The sequence below is a fragment of the Protomyctophum bolini genome (assembly GCF_963924005.1).
Source record: "Protomyctophum bolini genome assembly, chromosome: 10".
Lineage (NCBI taxonomy): Eukaryota > Metazoa > Chordata > Actinopteri > Myctophiformes > Myctophidae > Protomyctophum > Protomyctophum bolini.
Genome location: NC_137871.1, coordinates 10,749,780 through 10,773,410, shown reverse-complemented (window position 1 = coordinate 10,773,410; position 23,631 = coordinate 10,749,780). Strand labels below are relative to the sequence as shown.

The following is a 23,631-nucleotide window of genomic DNA, read 5'->3' as shown; positions in this document are numbered from 1 at the left end:
TTAAAGCTTACATGTGTGTTTTATTACGGTACAATAAAATTTACTTTGTGGATGCCAACATCTGTCAAAGACTGAATTGAACGAAACGTTTGGATAAAAATCACAATGCAATATGAAATAGGACACTGTTGAAATTATATAATACATGATAATGATTCATGATATTGTTCTTCAAGCTAGCAGCATTGCTCTGAATAAATTACTCCCCTGTCAATAACAAAAACAGGCTATTATTACATATAAGGTGAAGGGGTACATTTTAGGTAGATACTAGATACCTTTATTGATCCCAGAGTGGAAATTCATGCGTAGTTCTTACGTGTTTTGTTAATCATTGTATGAATTTGAGATAAAACTTGTTTTTTGGGCTGTTTCACTAACAGCGAACAAATAGTTCTTACCAAGACATTGAATCTATCTCCCCAAAAGCTTAAGAACATGATGTAATATTGACTGTAGATTGTAGGTGAGCAAAGCAAATATAATGATTATCACAAATACAGCAGTGCACTCTCAGAGACCCTGAGCACAAACCACATGTGACATGAGCCGCACCCGGCTTGATATTTTTCATGACCCAAATATAAAATCAGAAAATTGAACATAAAATAATCAAAGTTGTGAAGAGATCTTCATGCCTTGTACTTCTCCTTTCCTGACTCACTAATGACGCAGATATGCTGAAAAGCAGAAGCAGATCATTGCCATTAAATGTATATACACTGTACGCAACATCTTGACTTAAGGTTAGCAGATTTGTGGTCTATATTTACAAGTCTTATGTTCATAAATTACATTAAGTTGTAAATTCAATTGCAACTATAAATACTTACATTTAGATCTCTAAAGTACTCGTTGTAGTCTAGCGCGTATCCCACCACAAATTTGTCAGGCACTTCAAATCCTACAACTGAAAAAAATAAATAATAGTATAATACTATAATAATAGTAAATACAAATATAAATACAATAATAATCAAAGCATGAACTGCTAACTGAATAAAAACTCTGTAAAACACGATACTGGTGTGGGATAGTACCTTTTCTTGTGACCACCGCGCTGACTTATGGTGCGTTACACACTTTTAGTTTTTATTCTTGCATGATTTCGGCTATCCAGCCTTCAATCAGTGTCACTGATTTGAGTAGCCAATGCATTGATTCTGATTGGCTACTTGGCTATCAAACAACTGAGCAGGGCAGACAGATACTGATAGGACATAAGTTGAAGTTATCATTGATGAGGTACGGTCATTTTAGGATATGTTTTATCTTATGTCATGTTCAGTAGCCATGATAACCATCTAAGCAGTAGTCTTCTAGACAACTATTCCACAATCTCCGAATACTATATAGTCTGGAACTACACCTCCCGAAATCTGAGTAATTTCTGCCAGGATAAATTTGCACTGACTGTAAAGATGAAACGGAAGTGGGGATGAGGCTCCACTTCCGCTTTATATTTTACTCATGATAGAGCTTCCGTTGCCCCAGACTGTATGACGGAAGCATGAAATTGGGAGAGGCAACAGTCTGTCAATGTGAGACCATCTAAGCAGCCATCAGCTATAATAATGTTCCTTGCAGGATTATAAGCTATATAAAAATTTTTTTTTGCAATTGTTGCACATTAGAAGCAAACAACAACCAAAAAACCCAATATAATGTAAATACCCAAAAACAATGTAATGCAGTTGTGGTGAAGTTGTAATTATGACTCCATTCATGTAGTGTACTTACAGTCTGGTCTGTAGCCAACGCTCCTGGGTGTTCTCTTCACCAACAAACTGAGTGCAAAACAAATTCTGGTCACATGACCGCATAACTGCTGCAAAGATCACATGACTGCATAACAGCAACAATTACTATGATGAGAAACATTCAGATTGAGACAGCATCTCAGAGAGTTGTAGGTGCACACACACACACACACACACACACACACACACACACACACACACACACACACACGTGTTTTTACTGGTTAAATAAAGGTTATATAAAATAAAAAACACACTTGGGAATTGTAATTACATTACCTTGCTACTTTAACCATTTTGGGTTTGTACTGTTTGAGAAGTTCTAATAAGGTCTGCATCGTCTTGCCTGTGTCAATAATATCCTAAAATGAAATTATGAATTATGAACATGAATTACAGTGACACTGTAAACTGTCTCATTCAAAGAAGAATTTGAAGTCAAAACTTACCTCCACAATCAGGACGTTCTGTGCGAAAAGAAAACAAGATTTATTATAGTAAATGTAATCACGTGGAACAGATTCATAACCAAAACTATCACCATATACTTATTAAACTACATGGGAGATTAGTAAACCGTGTTGACTTTTGAATGGAATATTTCACGTATAGTTAGTTTTTACACAACCAGATATTTCCACATGGAAGCTTTTTGGTGACATTATAGAACTTTTTGTGTTGGTATGAAATGACTAATGGGCGATTGTGACTGAGGAGGCAGAATGACAGTTTGGTAAGGTTTCCTGGTTTTTGCATGATTTCCACCACCGTCAGTGCATGTAATGCACATTGTAAAATGCTCCATTGAGTCCATTTACCAGCGAAGAGTCTACTCACCTTTCCTGTCAGCGTAGACAGGTCATCACCTCCGATCACTTTGATTTCGCCTGTAGACTGATCATTCTGTGAAATTACAATGAACAGCATGTCTTATAAAAGCAGGAAACAGTTCACATGAACATCAAATAAATGAAAGCGGATGTAAGAAAGGATCTGTTCATAGCGTGTCACTTCGTGCCATGTTGTGAGCTTGTATTGTATCTGCTATTTTTGAAAAATTGGGACACTACACTCAGATGTAGCTAAAATCTGATTCTAAAATGGCTCAGATGCTTTCCCGGTTTTAAATTAATACGTCAAGCTCATTCATTGTTTGTTGGCAATCCACGCAAAGAGATGCATCAGTGCACAGCCCAAAGTCCAGTTTGAAATGATCCTATGGCAGAACATCCCGTTGTTGACCAGCTCACATTACAGGAATGTTGAAGCTGAAAGTATTGGGACGTCTAGAAGAGTTTGTGTCAGTGATATGTGAAACCTTTCAGAAATGTTGTCATGGTGAAAACAGCAATACTAGTAACAAGCTCGTAGATCATTATTTCCACATCATGTCATTGTACGACAAAGTAGCAATTAGGGCCATTAGGTTGAAAGGTGAAAGACTGAAAACACGAACTATAACTTACGCAGTAGCTCTTGAGACGGATGAAGTCGACTGTCATGGGTATCGAACGGTCACTATTCCTGTTCAGGGCCTTGATGTAATCCAACAGATCTGCAAAGAATTTGTAACCCCCCTTCAGCACACAGAGAGCCACAATGTGGTGACCTCCCATGTCCTTCATGATCTCTCTGGCCAACCTCTCTGTCCTAGAGAGAGAGAGAGAGAGAGAGAGAGAGAGAGAGAGACACACACACACACACACACACACACACACACAGGCAAGAAATTTGTAGTAGTTCAAGAAACCAACGTTTGACAGGATTTGCTAAAATAAAATAAACTAAACTAATGCCATACACCAGAAGGGACTGGCCTGTAATGACTGACTAATGAATAATCATTTAAATTTGCCTCAAACCCTCAGATTGGAACTATTCATATTTTCTCAAAAGGGAGGCGTTACCATTTGTCATACGACGGTATTGCGAGGAAATAGATGATATACAAGCTTACAACACGTTGTGAGCTTGTAGATCGGCTATTTTGAGAATTTGGGAATGCCTAAAATAGGGGTGCTACTTTAGGGGCATTTTAAATCTGGGCATTAATGAAAAAGAAGAAAAAGGCCACACACTCATAGCCCCGATGCTGGAAGTTTATTAACAGAAACCGACGTTTCGACCTGTAAGGTCTTCTTCAGGGAATGAATGAGAAAATCTGGGCATTAGAAAATAAAGTGGGTGTTACATCCTTTCCAGCATGTAAAACATGTCCCAGCATCTGGGTACCTCAACATAGTAAGTAGCCCTCCTCTCTCGGAGATGAACTAGAACTCACCTGTCCAAGATGAGTCCGTGAGGTATATAAACCCTGTCAAGGTCAGAGGCATAGTGCTTTGGTATACAGAACAGATCCAGGTCATAACCCTGCTCGTCATCGCTGATCTGAAACACACATCACACAAGTTCAGGTAAAACGCTGACAGCAAGGGGTTAAAATCTTTCTCAGAGGTATTATCTAACTGGGGATGGGGCAATGACTTGATGTAACACTGCAGACAGGAAGAAGAGATTAGAAGGTAGGTTTGCTTCCCAGTTCCCACCGCACCTTTGACTATTAGATAAGGCCTACCTTAATGTCTACCTTCCTTCCCCTGAACAAAAATAAACATTACAATTTAAAGGATGTTAAAATACAACATGCAATTATTCAGAAAACTGGAATCAACACCTTTTCCCCCATAATATTCAAGATGTTTTGGAAATAAAAAATAGCAGAATGTATATCTGCAATCGTCTGCATGACCATAAAACTGTCTGCACGACCATAAAAGAAAGTATTATGCAAGTGGTTAACTCTAACCAGGTGTAGGGTGTGTGTCATCTGTATGTAGTCACAGACACCAGAAAGTTTCTTAGAAAGAAGATTCACTGAACTCCAATAAGTAGTATCTAGAATAGAAGAATGTATCCATTCACTCTCACAACAACAGAACCCTCCCATCTTATCTGTCCAACTAGCAATGTCTCTCCAATGGAATCTAAACTTCGCCTAATCCTATAAAAAGGGATACAGCATTTGCTATAGCCCATATCTTGTCAAATCAAATTTCCTGCGCAGCGATAAACAACCCGGCACTTGAACCCGGGAAACTCCATTGGAGTCATGTGACGGATGGTCATGACAGTTGTGCGTTGGCTCATGCCATTCACATCAGGACACCATGTTGAATGAAAACTGGATTATTATATGGAAGCATGAGTTCAAGTCCGTTGCTCTCCCCTTGTCCCCCATATATGGGGACTAGGTTGGTGGAGGGTGTGTAGAGCCCAGGATCACATTAGATGATTGACACAGGGGTGAAAAATGGGTTACAAAATCGTGGGATAAAAAAATATATATAAAAAAAAAGAAAACTGGATTATCCTTCTCATGCCAGCCCCAAATTAAAGCACCCCCCATCTGTTATGGCTTGGCGTTTTCAATCCCAGGAGGGAAGAAAAAGTTGATAGGGCATTAGGGAGCATCTGTACTCTAACTCAGTAGATTAGATTAGAACATATTCAGGACACATTTTTAATCTACAATAGCCCAGTCCTCATTGTTGCCACTGCTGGATTAGAAGAAAGAAAGAAAAAAACACATAAATAAACTGTCTGATATTAGGTTAAATAACTTTGTAACCAGCACTGGCAAGTGGCAACGTGGGAAAGAAAACAAATGACCTTGAGGTTTGTGTACACACCAATGCCCAAATGCCAGGGCCAACATAGAACAAAATATCGTTAAAGGGAGGTTTTAAGGATGATATTAAATGTATATAGGCCTATATAATGTATCACTGAAATAAAAGGACGAAAAGCAATCTATTCCACAAAAGAATGTATTGGTATTTGTCAATTGATTGGCAATATTTAGACAAACTCTTGAGTCAAAAGTTCATACATGCTCAGGCCTGGACTAATCAGAGTCACTGGACTGGTCTGAAGATTCAGATGGACCTATGGTTGTTCTTGTATGTCTGGCCTCTTTTTTGTGTTCTCCTTTGTATTAGCTGCCTCCTGCCTGTCACCATTTTGCCACTGCTCATCGAACTACAGGAGCACAACCCTGCCACTTTTACTTAATAAGGAGAAGATCTTCTATCGTGGGTCACTGGCACTGCCTTGATGCATTGGCACATCAAGATGAGTTTGACATCAGGTTTCCTTACTACACAGTTTGGCTGAATGCTGGATTCTGCTTTGTCAATCATTACATTCTGTCAGTTTGTAATTTTCTGATAGCAGACTGCCACTCTGCCTGTTTATGTTGCAGTGGATTAAGTGGAAACTTGTAATGTAATAAGCTTGCTTAATAAGGTAATTGAAAGTAGCTGTAGGCAGGATAATATACAGCTTTGCATCTGCCCTGCTTCAGTTTAATGTGAATTACAATGCTAAGTAGGCTAATCTTAATCGTTGCTATTTGCTAAGCATACCGTCCAAGTCCAACCAGTGAATCCAACTGACATTTTTGTTATTTTGTCAGTGGAAAATTGAGTGTAATAAGCAGTCTTGTCAATATTGAGAAATAAACCGGTTCTGAGTGAATGACCGGTTCGATGTTCAGTATTCCTTTGTCTACCTTTAGCAGCACTTGCCGTAGTTTATAGTTTACATTGTACAGGTATTCCACTGTTAGACGGAGGTTAGGTTACTTATGATCCTTGATGAGTTTCTGTGTATTTGATGTATTACCTTGTGTTGTTCTTGCATAATGTAAATCGCTCTGGATTAAAATTATGCCCAAATTGTAAATTGTAGTTTGCTCAATTTGGCTGGTGTTAGATTTGTGTCAAATTAGCATAAATAGACAGAACTTTGTGTGTCTCTGGCTGTGGTTTCCATCACCAAGTGTCACTGTTGTGCACACACACATATATTAACTGTATAGTGTATATATGATGATTTCGGGTGTGACAGAGAGTACAGTGACAGTACAGTAGAGGTACCCCCTGGGGGGACCCCCATGCGGTAACTGTCATTTCTCAACCGTTTTGGATGTGGTGCAGCTCGCCGGAACCGGCCCACTCACGGCGTGATTTTTTAAAAGGGCATAAGGCCAAACTGTGGGGGCACAGAGCGGTCATGGCCTTTTTGGCCGGCCATGACATTCCTGACCTGGCATGTACAGTGGGTTTACCTGCATTCTCTCTCCGTCTCTATGGAAGAGATTTTAAATGCCCCCTTTCAGTAAAAAATCATGTGCACTCAGCAAGGTTCACGGTCTTTGTCTGAAAGTTCATTGACATGAGCAAATAGTGTAGGTAGCATTTTGGAATGGTATTCCTAATCTAATAGAATGTGTGACAGGCAGGCTTTACAGCTTGGCTGTGTGTCTATTTACCTCTTCCATTATAAAAGCAAACATACATGAGCAAACTATAACGCAACATGTGTACAGTATAACACATAGAGTATATGCACAAGCTATTTAGGCAGACGCATGAAATAAACAGAGAAAATAATAAAACTATGCCATTACCATTATATTACATTAGTTGTGAGTCTAAAGGTGTGTTATGGAGTATGGGCATATGTCCATTCAGAAGGTGATGCATTGCATATCATCTTAGAAGTTTATTTGGAAGACCAACAAGCAACAGCATTTCTCAGTCTAGCAGGTTTGGCCTGGATCTGTCGTATGTTCTCTCAGAGTGACTCAGCCCTGCATCTTTCTGCCCTGGTCTCTTGACTCCCTTCCAAAACAAAGTCCCTCCAAGCTCCCTCTTATAGATTATCTGATACCCAACAAGCTCAGGACCACAGGTAAACATGGCGATTTAACAATGTGGACAATATTATGCAGGATCCCCCTGGCCATAACTCTATTTATATCTTCCAAGTCAGGCCCAGCAGGGTCCCATGAGAAACAAAGGTGGGCCAAAGTTTGCTCACACCTCAGCCAGACAGAATTCAGATTAACATAACATCTCAAATGTTAGATCATCAGATCAAATGCTGGAAAAAACATTAAATTGGCTGGCTGTTCTATTATCTATACTGTATCAGCTACTGAGCTACAGAGGGGGATCCACATGGGGCTAGTTTCTTAGCCATCCACCCTCCATTCCTCGCACAATGCACATGAATGAACGCATCCGCGTCACATGTGCCACCACCATGCGTCGCGTACACACACACACACACACACACACACCTCCCAGGCCACACGAGAAGAAGTATATACATCCAGCCCCCAGGGTTATTAGAAAATCAAACTATCCAAGATAAACCATCTGCATTCTGCACTATGACTGTCTCATTACCCATATGCAGTCTAGTATAGATCCAATGGCGCCCGTCCGAGGACAGCGTGTTATCTGAGTCTGACTCTGACCTACAGTATGGACGTTCTTCTGCTCCTCTGGTAGAACTTACCACCACACATGATCCTGGGCTTGATGTCGCCATGGTCTGCTCAATCAATGTTCCTCCCCCGGTACCGAGTAACGTTCTGCCGTGTTTAAAGGCAGCGCTTCACCTTATTATCGCTGACAACGTACATAAACACACAGCTGCCTGTGACACAAGTGACAACCACACTCACACTGTCTGTTGGTGCTTTCTGCGTTGCCACGGCGCGATCTTTCTTCCGCAACTACGTTCTAGATCCCATAGCGCGGAGGAATAGTCACTGGTTAGTCCATGGGTTAGTCTCACGTGGATTCGGTCGCCAAAATCGAGCACAGTCCGTTTCCTTATAATTTAATTTCATCTTATACAATTACATTTTATATATTTATTATTTGACAATGTTATGACCCAGGCCCTGGCCAGGGGTTGTCGTGGGGGGGTACAAACGTTCAGATGTCGACGCTGTCCCATGGACAGTCGTTCCATTTACTGTGGGTTCTCTGCGGCTACTGCGGCTAGAGTCCGCCTACTGTATCCGGCACTTTACAGGGACTAACCCGGACTAACAGAGATCGTTTCCGTAGCCGCTCTAGACGGGATGTAACCGGATGTAACCATAGGATGTTACGAAGGATTCATTGTATTTCCCATCCCTCCAGGCCATGGAATGTAGTCTGTGTGACGTAGCCAGATGGCGGACAAATCAAATCTGAAGTACGAGGACTGTCCGTCCGTACAGTATAGAACAGCCCCTTTTCCATTTATGGGCAAAACTCCAAACATGATCATTTCATCCTTTCCCATCCTCCATTTCACTGTTGCAGAGCGTCGCTGTCCCGCCCCCTTTCATGACGAGAAACCATAGCGAGAGACCCATGAGAAGTGAATTCCCCTTTCATTTTCCCCATAGGCCTATGCTTGCCTTTCAAAAAGTATTTATTTAAAGACGTTTACGTCGCGGACAAAGCCAACTCGAGTTGTGACAAATCAAAACACCATGATAACATACATCTTCAGATCATGATCAGCAAGGAGGCAAGGAGCTTCTCATTTACACTTTTTACTCAGGATTAGTCAATGGTGATATTTTTGATCATACATTGTAAAGCAGTCAGCAGTGTTCCTTGAGTTCAATAACATGATGTTATTGTAAATAAGTCCAAATGATCCAAAATAAAAATGTAAAATATACTACATTTGGATCAAGTCCCAACTTATCAAAAATAAATGTATAATTACAGTTGTAATTTGTAAAATATAGTGCATTTGATTACATTTTTATATAAACCACCACAGCTGCAGCCTGCAGAATATAGAGTAGTTCAGGGATCTTGATATAAATCATTCAGGTAGTGTGACCCAGGGGTCCTTGGATCCAAATGGATCCTTAAGGCTCATACATAGTCTGGATTTTCGGTGGTTAGGTGACCACCGAACTACAACATGACGTCACGAGCCGCGGTGAAGAGCAAACCACCGCCACCGCCCCCAGCCTCTCTCTGTTTTTACTCACCACATAACTCAACGTTATTTCAGCTCCGGTGCCGGTGGTCAGCTCACCACCGGAGCGGTGGTCACCTCACCACCGAAAATCCAGACTATGAATAGGCCTTTACAGGTCAGAGAAAAGAATGCTTTAAAATGGAGGTCTACGATCTAATTTTACTGAACCAAAATGTTTTTTGAGAGGGGCCCAGAAGGAGAATAATCGAGGAGGTGAAGAACAACCTGACTTCTGTACTGTGCTTCATCGATTTCAAAAATGCATTTGAATCTAATCATAGAGGCACGATGATGAAAATCCTTAAGGCCTGCTACTACTACGATGTCTCTCCCAGTCCCAACCTACTTAGAGACCATGTACGCAGGCACTAGGGCTAAGGTGGTGACCCTATATATATGGAAACAGTGAAGAGTTTGACATCCTGGCTGAGGTACTGCAAGGGGACACCCAAACCGGCTAACCCCCCTTCTCTTCATCATAGTCCTGGACTATGTGCTCAGGAAGGCAATTGGTGGACGAGAACAGGATCTTAGCCTCACTCTGTAACACCAAGGAGGTTGAGACTACATCCCACAGTAGTCCTGACAGACCTGGACTACGTGGATAACATCATCCTGCTCTCTGATCATGTGGAACAAGCACAGGAGTTCCTGAACAGATTTGAGTTAGAGTGTGCATGGAGAACCGGGGTGACTGGACGATGGCGGGCTCGTCTGAGGACAACCTAGTCCTAGAGAGAGGTCCGTGCCGTGGCCTTATGCTTATCAAACTGCGGATCCTTCGAATTCAAAAGGTTGAGAATCACTGTTTTAACAGACCGAGACACCAACTGTATGACTCTCAAATTGTTTGGAACTCCAAATAATTTCACCCACTGCATGTATAAAATAAAATATTTCTATTCCCAATTATTCATGGTTACAATTGTAGCGATACAAGGAAACCGTACAACAAAGAAAGCCCATCAACTTCTTCAAAAGAGCTTTGTATTGATGCTTAATGAAATATACCACTTTCAACTGTGGGACAAATCCAAGTGCATGCTGGCAAAAGAATATTAAAAATAAAAATCATAACGGCCTCAAATCCAGATATTCAAAATCATTCATGTCAAATGTTACATTAACAAAATATAACATATCAAGAAAGAAATGCTAACATAAAGACAGGATTGCTGCAATATAATCCACCCCCACAACTTCATATAGAGACTAGTAAAAAGTACATGCCTCCGTGAAACAAGTCCTTTAGAGGCTAAACTACAAGGAAGTAGATTTCTGAATCGGGTGAATAAAGGCCGGGGGCACACCTTAGCGCACAGCCGCGGACAGACGAAGCTGACGCCAGACGTCATTCCGGCTTTTTAAGACAGCTGGTGGATGGAAAAGAAGCTCCACCCCCGTGGCTGACTGACGCGGAGGAGAGCGTTTCCGGGAATCTGTCCGTTGCGTCAGTCAGCCGCGGAGGTGGAGCTTCTTTTCCCGGAATGACGTGGGGCGTCAGCTTCGTCTGTCCTCCGGCTGTGCGCTAAGGTGTGCCTGCGCTGACACTGTGGCTTGTGTAAACGGATGGGGCACATGGGTGGGGCAGTGAGCGAGACTCTCAGCACGTGTGATCTTTTATGGCAGTGGATCTCAACCTTATTGAAAGCACTCGTGGCCTACCCATCTGACCAACCGAACACGGCAGCCATGTCAATCGGTCAGATGGCTATAGGCCGCGTGCATTTTCACTGCATGTTTGTTTTAATGATCAATCAAGCAATTGTATTCCACCGTGGATCAATGGAACTAATGTAGTATACTGCATCGTTAAAATCTATTTTGCCAATTATTTGGGGGCCCACTTACAATACCCTCACGGCCCACAGGTTGAGAACCAGTGTTGTATGCTAATATCACACCTACTTGAGCGAGCCCACAACGGACACTTGGCAACAGTTCTTCCATGGCTTTTCATTGCCCTGCAGCAGTCCCCTCTGCAGAACAACACCAGTCCAGCATGTGAAAATGTCCTCCAGATGTCTCCAAAGAGTATAATGTTTGCGTCTGTACTGGAACAAACCCAGAGCTACTGCATGGGGGAAGCTTGAGGACCATGACTTGGTGATTATTAGACTTACAGTATATTCAGTATAAAAATATCTCCCCGCCATCTTTGAACTCTTCTTATTGTCCCACTCCATCTCGCATCTGTCAGTACAATCTGCAAAAAAGATCATGTTATTAGCTACACAACACAATTTGTATCCTTTTTCCTTATTATAATTAGTTTTTGTGTTGTGTTGGGGGGGGGGGGGGGTGGTCCAGTGAGCGACACCATTGTATAACAGAGTATCACACCCTTATCATTACCACAGCAATTAATGCTGATAGACTGATGGCATCTGAACTCACAAATCTGACACAAACGATAACATGCATTGGTTCAGTCCTTAGGATCAGATTTGAGAAACTCCTTAGATTTGAACAAAACGTTAACACCAGGTAGTGTAATTTAGTTGATCACCTAGTTGCCATTGAGCTGTGATGTGGGTGTTCCTCCGTGGTCGATCGCTGCTCTCTCTCTGCTGCGGTTCTCTCGTTCTTCGTCTTCCTCATCTCGCTCTTCGTTGCCACTGTGGTTCTTACAATACAGCCTGGAAAGTATCAACCAAAAGGCACTGAACGAGGAGGTACATTTGAGAGATTATTGTGTACTTTGGAATAAGCAGTATGAGAGACATGACAGGCCCAGCTATTAAAAACGGCAAGTCAGGTTCAGTCACATTATATATAGAAATAATAACACAGATCAGGTGGACATTATGAGAGAACATCATCCCAGAGCAAATCACTGTTAGAGGAAGTAGATACCGCCACTAGTCACTACAGCTACAATAAACAATTAATCTGTTGATTATTATTTTGATTATTCAATGAACACATCTAGGATTAATTTAAACCATAATGATTAGGGTAAATACGGCAATTAGTGCAAAATTACAGTAAATCTTCAGTTATCTGAACCCAAACAATCATACATTTCTATTAATATAAATATAAACAAAACATCACTAACTTATTATCTGATTATAAAAATGTAACTTGATAGTTCAAACATGAATTGTTCAAATGTTCATTGATCACTTGGACCACTGGTGGTTACTTTACACGTTGTTTTTTTTCATCATAGACGATTACTTATGATGCGTCAATGTTGTCAGTTACTGGGAAGTTGGAGCCAGAGGTCTAGCAATTCCACAGAAAAGGGAGATCGAATCTCAAAAAGGATTGCCTGGTTGAGTTATTAAGAAATGTGCTCATATAATCGCTGTCTGCAGTGCTCAATCATACTGTCATACATAAGATACACATCAGCATATCAGTTAACCTGAGTATAATTGAAGGTTAGATAAAGTAATGGCTCGTACACACTGCACGATGCTTTCTCCGATTATGCTGTCGTGGACCATTTTTGGCGCTCGCCGACGAGGTTTTGCTCGCTGTGTGAAAAAATCTCTGCGAGAAGTTATATCGCCGATAAAAGCACTCGCCGACGCCTTTCAGACCGTTTCTGAATATCTAGCAGGTTTGATAATTTGGCTGTCTCGCCGACTGGACATCATACAGTATGAACTGGGTTGCGACCGCACACCAAGAAGGCCATATTACAGCCAATGCGAGCACAGGACAGCTGTGCTCACTGACACTGTCTGTCTGTCTGTCTGTCTGTATCAATAGATGATCAGATGATAATATACCTGTGTCGTTTTCGTACATATTGGTAGCTACTGTATATTAGCCCAATGTTGCTGTTAAATAGACTATAAAACCAACGTATTTCACTTGAATAATAAAAAACGCATCGGAATCAACAGTGCGAGCAAACTTTTGAACCTCGTGTGCTGTGTGTGTGTGTGTGTGCGCACATACGGAGAGAGACAGGGAGTTATTTAATGAAAATAATAAATAAATAAAATGTATGTTATGTAGTGTGAAATACATAACATACATAATGATCTGATGACAGTTAAATAATGCCTGGGCTTGAAATGATTTGTTGCATGTAGTATCTTGCCACAAATTAAATCAAACCTTAACATTTAAAAATAATCTTAGTGGTCCCCAGGTTGATTCTTAGTCAGGGTGGTGGTCCCTGGTTCACAATCAGTTGAAAACCCCTGACTTAACCGATGAAATCCTTTTAAAGTGAGCGTAAAGTAGAAGATGGTTGAGCTCACTTGTAGATGCCTCGGGCCATGTTCTCGATATACTTGGCTTTGTCTTGCAGACCACAGTGATAGTGGTAGGTCTTCACACACGCCTTGATCTCACAGCCAATCGTAGCACCCAGTTGAGTGCATAGAGTACATTTCTGTAAAAAAAAGATTTTATATATATATATATATATATATATATCTCAAGACAACAATATTTGGAAGAATTTGTGAAATGTAGTTAACCATTAAATATTCACACCATTCTTTTGCCCCTCTTGATTTCTTGGATAACAGTCTTGATCTCAAAGTTCCCAAATTCAGCTCGTGAAGAGGTAGTAAGCTGAACTGTCCCCGACGAGAAGAGCTGGAAGACAATGAAAGAGGAGTATCAGTGTTGGCAACTTCATTCAAATAAGACCGTGAGACCAAACAAATGTGGGAATGACCGACATCTTAATGACACCGTAACCACATGAACCCTAGCGTCCCTAATCTGAGCATGTCATAACATGCAAAAAATTCAGTGAAAATCTGTGCCACACCCACGTTGAGAAACACTAGTTTAAATGGTTAATCTGGCATCTTAACATCCGGATGACTGACATCTTACCATGCACTTATAATGTGCAGCCACCTTCTTTGCATTATCAGCGTGGAGCATGCCTCTGGTTTCATTCTCCTCCTCACCCGCATGGCAAAAGCCACAACGCTGCCCGCCGTCTCCAGGACTCGCCCTCAGCGGTGACCTGTCCCGCTGCGACACACGCACGCACACGCACACACACACACACACACACACACACACACACACACACACACACACACACACACACGCACACGCACACACACACACACACACACACACACACACACACACACTTTATAAATGAATAGTAATTCTCAGAATGGGTCGAGAAGATATAATGCCAGGGAAAATTCACCAGACGAATTCGCCATTTAGATATTGTATAAAATAACAACGGCACGTTGTTGAATTGTGTGTACTGTAGAGGATTATTGAGCCATGTGGAATATCCAATGTAAATATTAAAGTGGTACATTTACAAGAAAGGCATATTGCTCAATCACTATCTTTCAGACTGTTCCTGGATCAGGTCTTACATGTGATGAACTCTCCTCCTCTGTGGAGCGGGTTTCTTCCGACTGACCCCGAGATCCAACCTTGGTCCTTCCCTTCTCGAACCTGCCACGCCCCCGGCTCTGTGGCGGCGAGGAGTCGCAGTCATTGGCCACAGCTTCGTCTTCATCTGAGAAAACAAACCAGTCAACCCTTAGTTTGTTTTTCACTGCGTGTGTTTCAAGCGCTTTAGTTAAGCTTAGTTTGAATGAAAAAGAAAACTGCCGTTACAACCGTTCTGGTCTCTAAACGATCAATTTATAAACTACTCAATATTTCAGTCGACAAGAAATATTTACAATCATTAAAGGAAATAATAACAGTAATACATTTACCTTCAGTACCATCCTGGGAGGCATCCCGGTGTTTGCGACAATAAACACTGCAAGAATGAACAAAATGTTAAATGTTTATCTTCGTTTGTTTTAGCTTCATTTGTGGAATATAGAACCGAAGCAGTTGGTTGGTCTTACAGGTAAATTCCCTGCGAGGGGTTTTCTTTGACCTGGGCTTTGTCCTTCAGAGCACAGTAGTAGTGATATGTCCGGCGGCAGGTCTTCACGTCACAGCCGATAGTAGCACCGGGACGGTGACACGACGAGCACATCTGAAGAGGAACAAAAGAAACTAATTTAACAACAATTTGTGACCGGGGACAGTAGTTTGATATACAAGGGGGCCATGGTCATTTTTCAGTTCTTTACACATTATGAAACTGCACACTGTAACCTTTCATATGATGTGATTGTGTACAAAAAGGCGGATTTTAGCGGAATTTGCATACTTTAGCAGGAAAGCTGTATTTTCTGGTTAGCAATGGTTATAACATTAGACATAGTGACATGTTTAAGCAATTACAACGACTTAATGACACTAAAACGACTTTCTGATGGAATAAAAACATTCTTTAACATTCCAACTGTGTTAATGTGGCTAAAAACGAAAACCACCAAAAAAATAAATAAATTGTATTTTGGTCAATTGTAAAGTTTCAATACTGCCGACTTGTGGTTGAAAATACTGGCACTGGTCACATTTAGGCGGGATCGTATTTGTCACCAACTCATGTTCAGTGCACAGCCGAGTCATAAATATGGCACCCAATCCCTCTTTGCTTAGGACTCAGTGTCATGGGTTGGATTGGTGGCAAGTTGGGGAACATCGGTTCCCAAGGCTACTTATACTGCATTTACTGTAATCTTGACTGCATGCACAGAAACACGGAGACTCTGTTTGAGGAGAGGTTGTGTCAGGAGATCTGTCACTATAGCCGCATCAAATAACAATGTGCTTAAATTCTTTTCTATTAATCAATAGACCTCTTTCAAATGTAATCAAAAGTCATGTGAGTGTTGGGTCATGTTCAATTTGTTCATTTATATATACACATGTACTTGTTTGAATTGTATAAAGCCAGATGGTTGATGGCGTCAAGTCATTTAACTTTTCTAAATATTCGGGAAGTAAACCCGTTTGCATTTGACTTAGCTTTATTACCTCTGTTAACTGAGGCCGTGTTAACTTGTTTACATGAACATTGCTTGTCTCTTTGACCTCAAACATCGAATCTGAAAGGCATGTCAGTCTTTTGACCACATAGTTGCAAGGGGTCATGTGACCAACAGGCACTCACCAGTTTATTTCCTCGTTTTATCTCCTTCCTCACGTCTTCAACTGAAAATCCTCCAATATTGTCTCGTTCTGAGTGAGAGGTCACCAGAGCAGAAGAGAACAGCTGCAGGGAAAACAATCACAAACACACCAGATGGCTAAAAGGTTTATTGAATTATAAAGTTGTCCAATGGATTATGATACTGTTGATGCCACGTGAAAATCCATTTGTATTTTTATTTTTTCTTCATTTCTAATAGCATCATAATTTTTAATTCTACTGGGTGGATGAAAGTCCTCTTTTTTTAGTTTGTCGAGAGCCGAGCCTGAAAACTAAAAAAAATAAAGTGTGTGTGTGTGTGTTGCTAGTCACCCACAACACCAGAGGGAGTGCAACAAACCATGTGCAACCCAGATTCGGCACAAACAAGGGACTAACAGTCATTAAGACATGCAAATCCCTTGACTCCTTCAAAACCGCTCTCAAAGGGCACTTACGGACGGCTGCAATTCTAAACTGGCCCCAATAAAATCTGAACCCCCCCACCACCCACCTTTTCCCCCTCACTGTATATGTTTTCCCCCCCTTTTTTCCCTCCTTTATGATGAATTCCTGTTCTGGCTATATAGAAGTGTACAGTATATAGAAGTGTCTATTTGTACGTCTCTAAATGTTTTGATGAATGCAGAAGTAGATGGTTCTTCCGGGTGCTTCAAAATGATTTAGTTTTTATTTTAAAAAGTATATCAAGTACATTTACTAAATGTTAATGTTTTTGTCTTTTGTGGATTTTCCATGTTCTTTTGTTGCTCGCTTTGATTGTAGTACATGTGTTAAACTTTTTTTTTTGTGAAATGACAAAGGAACATGGATACTGTTCATTCAAGTGCTGTGGATGATATAAAACATTTGAAAAGGGAAGGGTGACTGCTGTTTAATTCTCAACTGTTCTGGATCTCATTATTTACATTACAAGGTTTCTATCTAGCACCTCTGCTGGAACACTCCATCGTCACAGTTCCCGTTTACACTTTACATGTGCAAACCTCCCGCAGGAGACCGGGCCACACCTCCGTGCACCTTCCTCTTCATTTATTCTAGATGTAGTCCAGGAAGTAAGTGAGCCCAGTGTTTCTTGTCTCCCAAACGTCATTAAAATAAGATCTGGTTGCAAAAGGGGTCAGAGACAAATATGACTAATATCTATCTATAATATTGTACTCACCATACACTTGTGGTGCGCTGCCATCTTGTGGCTGTCTGCCACCAGCAGTTGTCCACAGTCCTTGTCCCGGTTGGTTCTGCAGAAGGCACATTTTGGCAGGCGAGAGGCTGCTCCTTTTTTCTGCCCCGACATGACTGATCAAACTGATCAAACTGACCAGCGTCTGTGACAGGAAACAAACAACATGACCTTGTGATGAGCAGCTTACTGCTGGTCGAGTAACCTTATTCACCCAGAGGTAGCCTAAAGGGTTAGAGGAGAGTAGATGTCCTGGGTTCGATACCACGGACAGGCAGGACAATTCTGCAATGAGCTCACTCTTACAATGAGCAACACTTACTATGTAGGTGCCCTTGAATAAGTTTTGTACTGGGAAGTTAACAATGTAGGACTGTGGTTGTACTGGCAGTGGGATGTAAGATTGTGGTAGGCAGAGATTAAAATAGGGTGCATTTTGCATCCCAAAACGCAGTTTATAGTAGATAAATAGAACAATGACCTCTGCATCCACAGGATGCACTACTGTACTGTTTTTTTATTCTAGTTTATTTTGCTAGCTTTAGTTATAATAATCATGTCTTCTTCTGTTTTCTACATTAATATAACCACATACCATATAAATCAAATATGACTCCTAAAATGTCGTTGAAGTGGGACTCATCTAAAAGACCATCCCTGCATCCCAGGACTCATTACATTGAAAACCTATTTACATCACTGGGTAGGTACAACTACAGGCATGTAACATAGTTATAAGGTCCCCATTCTTTTGGGGTAATAATACTGTTACTGTACATTTGCATATTATGTGAAATGTGTCCTCTGCATCCTAATGACTTACACTGGAGGAGCAGTAAGAGGTACCGGTAAGTGACAGTGGTGGACACTTGGACACACAGACAAGGGCCAGTGCGAAAACCAGGGACCTTCTGTATTCCAGACAGCCTCTCCACCCACTCAGCTATGGCCTTCCCTATCAGTGTAGGATTGTGGTTGTACTGGGATGTAACTGGTGCCACATTGGAGAAAAAAAAGGAAATCTCAATGTGTTAGGAGTTTATTAATTCAAACTAGATTTGAATAGAATAGAATAGATACAAACTATATTGCAGCTCTCGCATGGAAACGTTGTATGACTAGCAAAAGGGCCACGTTTCAGGCCATGGAAAAATAAGCTGTCTTCTAATTAATGTAGTTATTATTTAGTCACAGCGCTCTTGTTAATTATTTTCATTGGTTAAATATGCACAAAACCTGCACAGAATAATGACTTTCACTTACAAAAAAAGAGATTTATTGTATGACACGAGCATTACAAGTTGAAATATGGATATTCTGTCGGACAGATACTATAATATCCGAGTTTGGGAGCAATTATATGTACACTTTGGTTTGGGTCATATAATTATTTCTTTATTGAAAAAGGAAATACCGGTAATTCTGTTCCTTTATTGTCATCAATTTGATCAGTGTGCTCACTGTGCTGTAGATAAGATCAAATAAGGTAGCATAAAAAGTATGACATTATTCTAAACAAATGCTTAGTCACAGAAATATGGTACATGCATCTGTGATCAACGTTGCTCTTATGGTGTTTGAGTGGCATCATTCACAACACAACCTGGCTGCCTATACTGTACAGTACACTGTGCCAAACTAGTAACAAACAATAGTAACACATTTATGTTTTATTGGCTTAATAATACATCTTTATTCTTTACTGGTTACCAATAATATTAAGACCATGCTGCAACCATTGGTTATAAATATGATCTTTCGGGCTTTTCAGGAGGGAAGAGTAAATATAGTTGAGGCCCATTTACAATCACATTACCGCATCGTTACTTTTTGCAAATTCAGTTCAGCAAAATATGTTCTTTAACTTGAATTAGTTTTATTGTCTATATTATTATTATTATTATTATTATTATTATTACTACTATTATTATTATTATTAGGTTGCTGCGAGGAGAGAATGAATATGGCAAGTCTATAGATTGGGGTCGGTTACACGCATTAAAAGGTGCACAAACTAAACATCGACATGAAAGTCTAAAATATACTGATGTGAAATAATCCACAAAGAATCGGGATGTTTTTTTAATCACAGCAGAACAGCATTGAGCTGTGACGCTTACATGCATTGTGTCATTTATTACATGGTGGCAGCAGCGTCTCGTTGCGGCGAGTCGGCGACACAAGAAACGCAGCTCAACGGGTATCTAACACGTTTATTACCAATACCATAAACAATACAAAACAAGAGTTTATTTCAACAAATTCTTGACCGCCAAAATGTCCCCTACCGCCATCGTGCAATAAATTATGACCACGTGTCTCTGTACATTTTAGAACCACTACAAAATAAAAAGTACTACAATTGTGTTCTTGTGAAAAGTTTTGAATTAAAGGGGGTGTGTGCGTTTCACCAAGAATCACTATCTACTATTTTGGACTTCATGCGCATCAAACATCTAAAGCTCGTTATATGAAGGCCTTTATTCACAGTGCTTGGGAAATTAAAAAAAGGCCAAACACGATGAAATATAGTCCTATGAAAGCGGTGCAGGGATTAATGTGCATATCAAATATGATTATTTCCCTTTAAATTGTAGTAAATGACAATGACAAGCCCAGAGAGCGCCATACATTTACATTGATACGTGATGCATGGAGGCGATATGGCCTTAAAACACAACAATAGGCCCTGGAACACACTAGCTATGTTCTCCAATAGAAGTCACATATTTTAACACCTTACCTGGTAAATATGGTGTACTAATAGCCCAGGGGTTATGATGTGGAGGTAAAAAGTGTTGCTGTGGCTTCAGTGAGTTTTCTTTTCCGATCCTTTCTAAGAACTGGTCGCTGTTATGTTTCGTTTCTAATGCTGTCAAAGGAACCACCACAAAGACAAATAGAATTTCCGGTTATGGATTTCAAAATAAGACCAATATGGTGAATTATGTTCAAAGCTTATTTTTTAACCTTTTAAAATGTTTTAACAATTAAAAATATCATAATTGTAATGATATTCCTACTATAATGCACCATGTCTCTGTACGTGTGTGTGTGTGTGCTGTGTGTGTGTGTGTGTGTGTGTGTGTGTGTGTGTGTGTGTGTGTGTGTGTGTGTGTGTGTGTGTGTGTTTGTGTGTGTGTGTGTGTGTGTGTGTGTGTGTGTGTGCGTGTGCGTGTGCGTGTGCGTGTGCGTGTGCGTGTGCGTGTGCGTGTGCGTGTGTGTGTGTGTGTGTGGCTGCTGATGTGGGCATATACCGGTAGCCAAGCTATTTCAGTTATGGTTGATTGTTTATTAATGAAGTCTAATAAATAAACATGTATTTAATATAAATGAATCAATTTAATTAAATATTGCGCCCAGTTAAAGAACAACTCAGATTCAGAATCAGAATTCTTATGTTGTTATAAACAGAATAGGTTACTTCATAACAGTTAATAAATCCAGTGCAGTAGGTCTACCCCTTCCTTACTGACCACAGTGACCACCAAGTGACCCCAAAGGCTGCATGTGAAATCATCCATCCATCCCAGGGCCAAATTATCCATTGGGCCAGTGGGACCGGGGCCCAGGGGCCCTTGGCTGTAAGTGGCCCTTTGAGGAAACTGGACCGCATGGTACTGGGTTTGAGGCCCTGAAATTGGCCATTTATTTTGTTCAATTTAAAACCGGCTCAGGGGCCCTCATGGGGGGTAATCCGTCCCTGATCCATCCAGCTTCAACCGCTTATCCGTAGTCGGGTCACAGGGGAAACAGCTCCACCAGAGAGCTCCAGACATTCATCTCCAGAGCAACATTAAGTAACTTCCTCCTGGGGGATCCCGAGGCGTTCCAAGGCCAGTTGTAATCCCTCCATCTGCGCCTTGGTCTGCCCCGAGGTCTCCTCCCAGTGGGACGTGCATCGAGGACCTCCCTAGGGAGACGCTCGAGAGGCATCCTAACCAGATGTCCGAACCACCTAAGCTTGCTCCTTTCCAGGCGAAGAAGCAGCGGCTGCGGCTCTACTCCGAGTCTCCCTCGCGTGACTGAACTTCTCACCCTATCTCTAAGGGAGATGCCAGCCACCCGTCGGATAAAACTCATTTCGGCCGCTTGTATTCATGACCTTATTCTTTTGGTCATGACCCACACTTCATGACCATAGGTGAGAGTTGGAACGAAGATTGCTTAGTAGACAGAGAGCTTTGCCTTCTGGCTCAACTCTCTTTAAGTCACAACAGTGCGGTACGACTGCAATACCACCCCTGACGCTTCGATTCTCTGGCTGATCTCCTTCTCCGTCCTCCCCTCACTCGTGAACAAGACCCCGAGATACTTAAACTCCTTCACCTGGGGTAATGCCTCATTCCCTACTTGGACTGCACAATCTCACCGGTTCTGCTGAGAACCATGGCTTCCGATTTGGAGACGCTGATCCTCATCCCAGCCGCCATACACTCGGCTGTGAACCGGTCCAGTGAGAGGAAACCCTACACAAGAAGAAGTATCACTGTTTAATTTGCCTTTTTTCAATGTTTTAGGTTGCAGATGTGGTAAAGCATAAATGCCCCCCCCCCCCCTGTTACACGTAATTATAGAGTAAATTGATACATTTTCATAATTCTGAAAATATGGTTGATAAATATATTAAAATCTTACAAAGATTGTAAGATTTGTGTTCACAATGTCATACCATAATATTCTTCATTACATGAGGATTAATGGCCATCTTTAGCATAAACTGTCCCCCCTGTTACTGTGTCAATGGATATTTAGATGGAAAAATTGGAATAACGCATTAAGCTGTGTTTTTTCTGACAGCTGAACATGAAAGAAAATAATAAAAAAATCCTGCACAAAAATATTTTGTCTTGAAAAGGTTAGAATTAAGGCTGAGCACCGAATAGCACCGAATAGTAGGAATGACTCGCCTACATAAAGTCAGTTATGCATTATACTTTAACTTTGAAGGCAAAATGAAACTACTTCCGATTATTTTGTGGCCACTTATTGTTAACTTGATGCAGCGTCAGACTGCGTAGCTTTCGGGTGACGTTGCCAAAGGCTGTGCTCATGGTCCCACAAACAAAACAAAACCTTTGAAACTATTTCTTTCTTTATTTTATATTCTACATTAATTTAAAACGTTATTTTCAAAGAGTTCAAGTGGTATCCTGTCTTTATACAATTCTGCATTTGCATACTTTTTTGCAAAATGCCACATTGACTCAAGGCCCCCATGCAGCCCCAGGCCTGGGTGTGTTATCATTAAAAGATTAATAATCATAGGCCATAGCCTAATGTTTATTTATTTATTTACTTTTATAAGTAAAGTAAGTAAGTAAGGGGGTTGCACCTTAGGGTTGCACCACCATGACACATATAAATACAGAATTGTGGCTACAATTCAGGTCAAGATTTTAGCCTATATTTTAAAGGCTTTTGGACACATTAATTGCCCTTATTCTCTTCTCACTTAACATAATTATGTTAGTCATATTTACACACATTAGTCATATTTACTTACATACATTATCATTATATAGTTTATATTTTAAAACTATATTTTGAGAATAAAGATTTAATCCAATATTACAAATGTGAACAACAAACCTATATATACAGCCACAAAACACAGTAGATTAAAATTATGTATCTGTTGTCTTTGGTATTCGTTCTATCAATAACCCAATAAAATAAAAGAGAACAATAACATTTCTCCACTGCAATTGTGAGAATGTCGCGGTTAAAAGTACCCCATGCGATATTCAAAATAAGGTTAAAATTACCCCAAGTGAAGACCAGATTCAGGTTTAAATTACCCCATGTCGAGCTGGAGAGACGCGAGACAT

The 23,631-nt window shown here is 40.7% G+C and overlaps 2 protein-coding genes across 5 annotated transcripts; both read right to left on the bottom strand.

The window, feature by feature from the left end:
- On the bottom strand, positions 1 to 8,349 carry hprt1 (hypoxanthine phosphoribosyltransferase 1). The gene is made up of 9 exons (XM_080773692.1): positions 8,127 to 8,349; positions 4,042 to 4,148; positions 3,227 to 3,410; positions 2,598 to 2,663; positions 2,210 to 2,227; positions 2,040 to 2,122; positions 1,741 to 1,787; positions 834 to 910; positions 1 to 680 (listed from the first exon to the last, which is right to left on the bottom strand). Exons 1-9 carry the CDS (start codon positions 8,157 to 8,159, stop codon positions 633 to 635), a joined length of 663 nt encoding a protein of 220 aa, XP_080629818.1. The 5' UTR covers positions 8,160 to 8,349; the 3' UTR covers positions 1 to 632.
- Positions 8,350 to 9,150: 801 nt separating this feature from the next.
- Positions 9,151 to 20,664, bottom strand: phf6 (PHD finger protein 6). Of its 4 annotated transcripts, none has more exons than XM_080774831.1 (12): positions 20,544 to 20,662; positions 18,624 to 18,791; positions 17,783 to 17,945; positions 16,579 to 16,680; positions 15,419 to 15,552; positions 15,281 to 15,327; positions 14,930 to 15,075; positions 14,418 to 14,561; positions 14,067 to 14,171; positions 13,829 to 13,962; positions 12,115 to 12,244; positions 9,151 to 11,811 (listed from the first exon to the last, which is right to left on the bottom strand). In XM_080774831.1, the coding sequence occupies exons 3-11, from the start codon at positions 17,912 to 17,914 to the stop codon at positions 12,115 to 12,117; spliced, it is 1,074 nt and encodes a 357-aa protein (XP_080630957.1). In that variant the 5' UTR covers positions 17,915 to 17,945; positions 18,624 to 18,791; positions 20,544 to 20,662; the 3' UTR covers positions 9,151 to 11,811. The 4 variants fall into 4 exon arrangements, with proteins under 4 accessions (XP_080630957.1, XP_080630956.1, XP_080630955.1 ...); XM_080774830.1 differs by having other exon boundaries at positions 18,647 to 18,791; XM_080774829.1 differs by lacking the exon at positions 18,624 to 18,791 and having other exon boundaries at positions 20,544 to 20,664.
- Positions 20,665 to 23,631: the final 2,967 nt, after the last annotated feature.

What these genes read in the sequence shown, in the direction of transcription:
- hprt1 (XM_080773692.1), bottom strand. Translation starts at nt 8,159, where the DNA reads ATGGCGACATCAAGCCCAGGATCATGTGTGGTG. An exon ending in AAAATGGTTAAAGTAGCAAG is followed by an intron (nt 1,788 to 2,039) that starts GTAATGTAATTA and finishes TTTTGCACTCAG; the next exon opens with TTTGTTGGTGAAGAGAACAC. An exon ending in AGTACTTTAGAGATCTAAAT is followed by an intron (nt 681 to 833) that starts GTAAGTATTTAT and finishes TCTGCTTTTCAG; the next exon opens with CATATCTGCGTCATTAGTGA.
- phf6 (XM_080774829.1), bottom strand. Translation starts at nt 17,914, where the DNA reads ATGTCGGGGCAGAAAAAAGGAGCAGCCTCTCGCCTGCCAAAATGTGCC. An exon ending in TAAAACGAGGAAATAAACTG is followed by an intron (nt 15,553 to 16,578) that starts GTGAGTGCCTGT and finishes GTTCCTCTTCAG; the next exon opens with ATGTGCTCGTCGTGTCACCG. An exon ending in TCAAGAGGGGCAAAAGAATG is followed by an intron (nt 13,963 to 14,066) that starts GTGTGAATATTT and finishes TTTTTTTTACAG; the next exon opens with AAATGTACTCTATGCACTCA.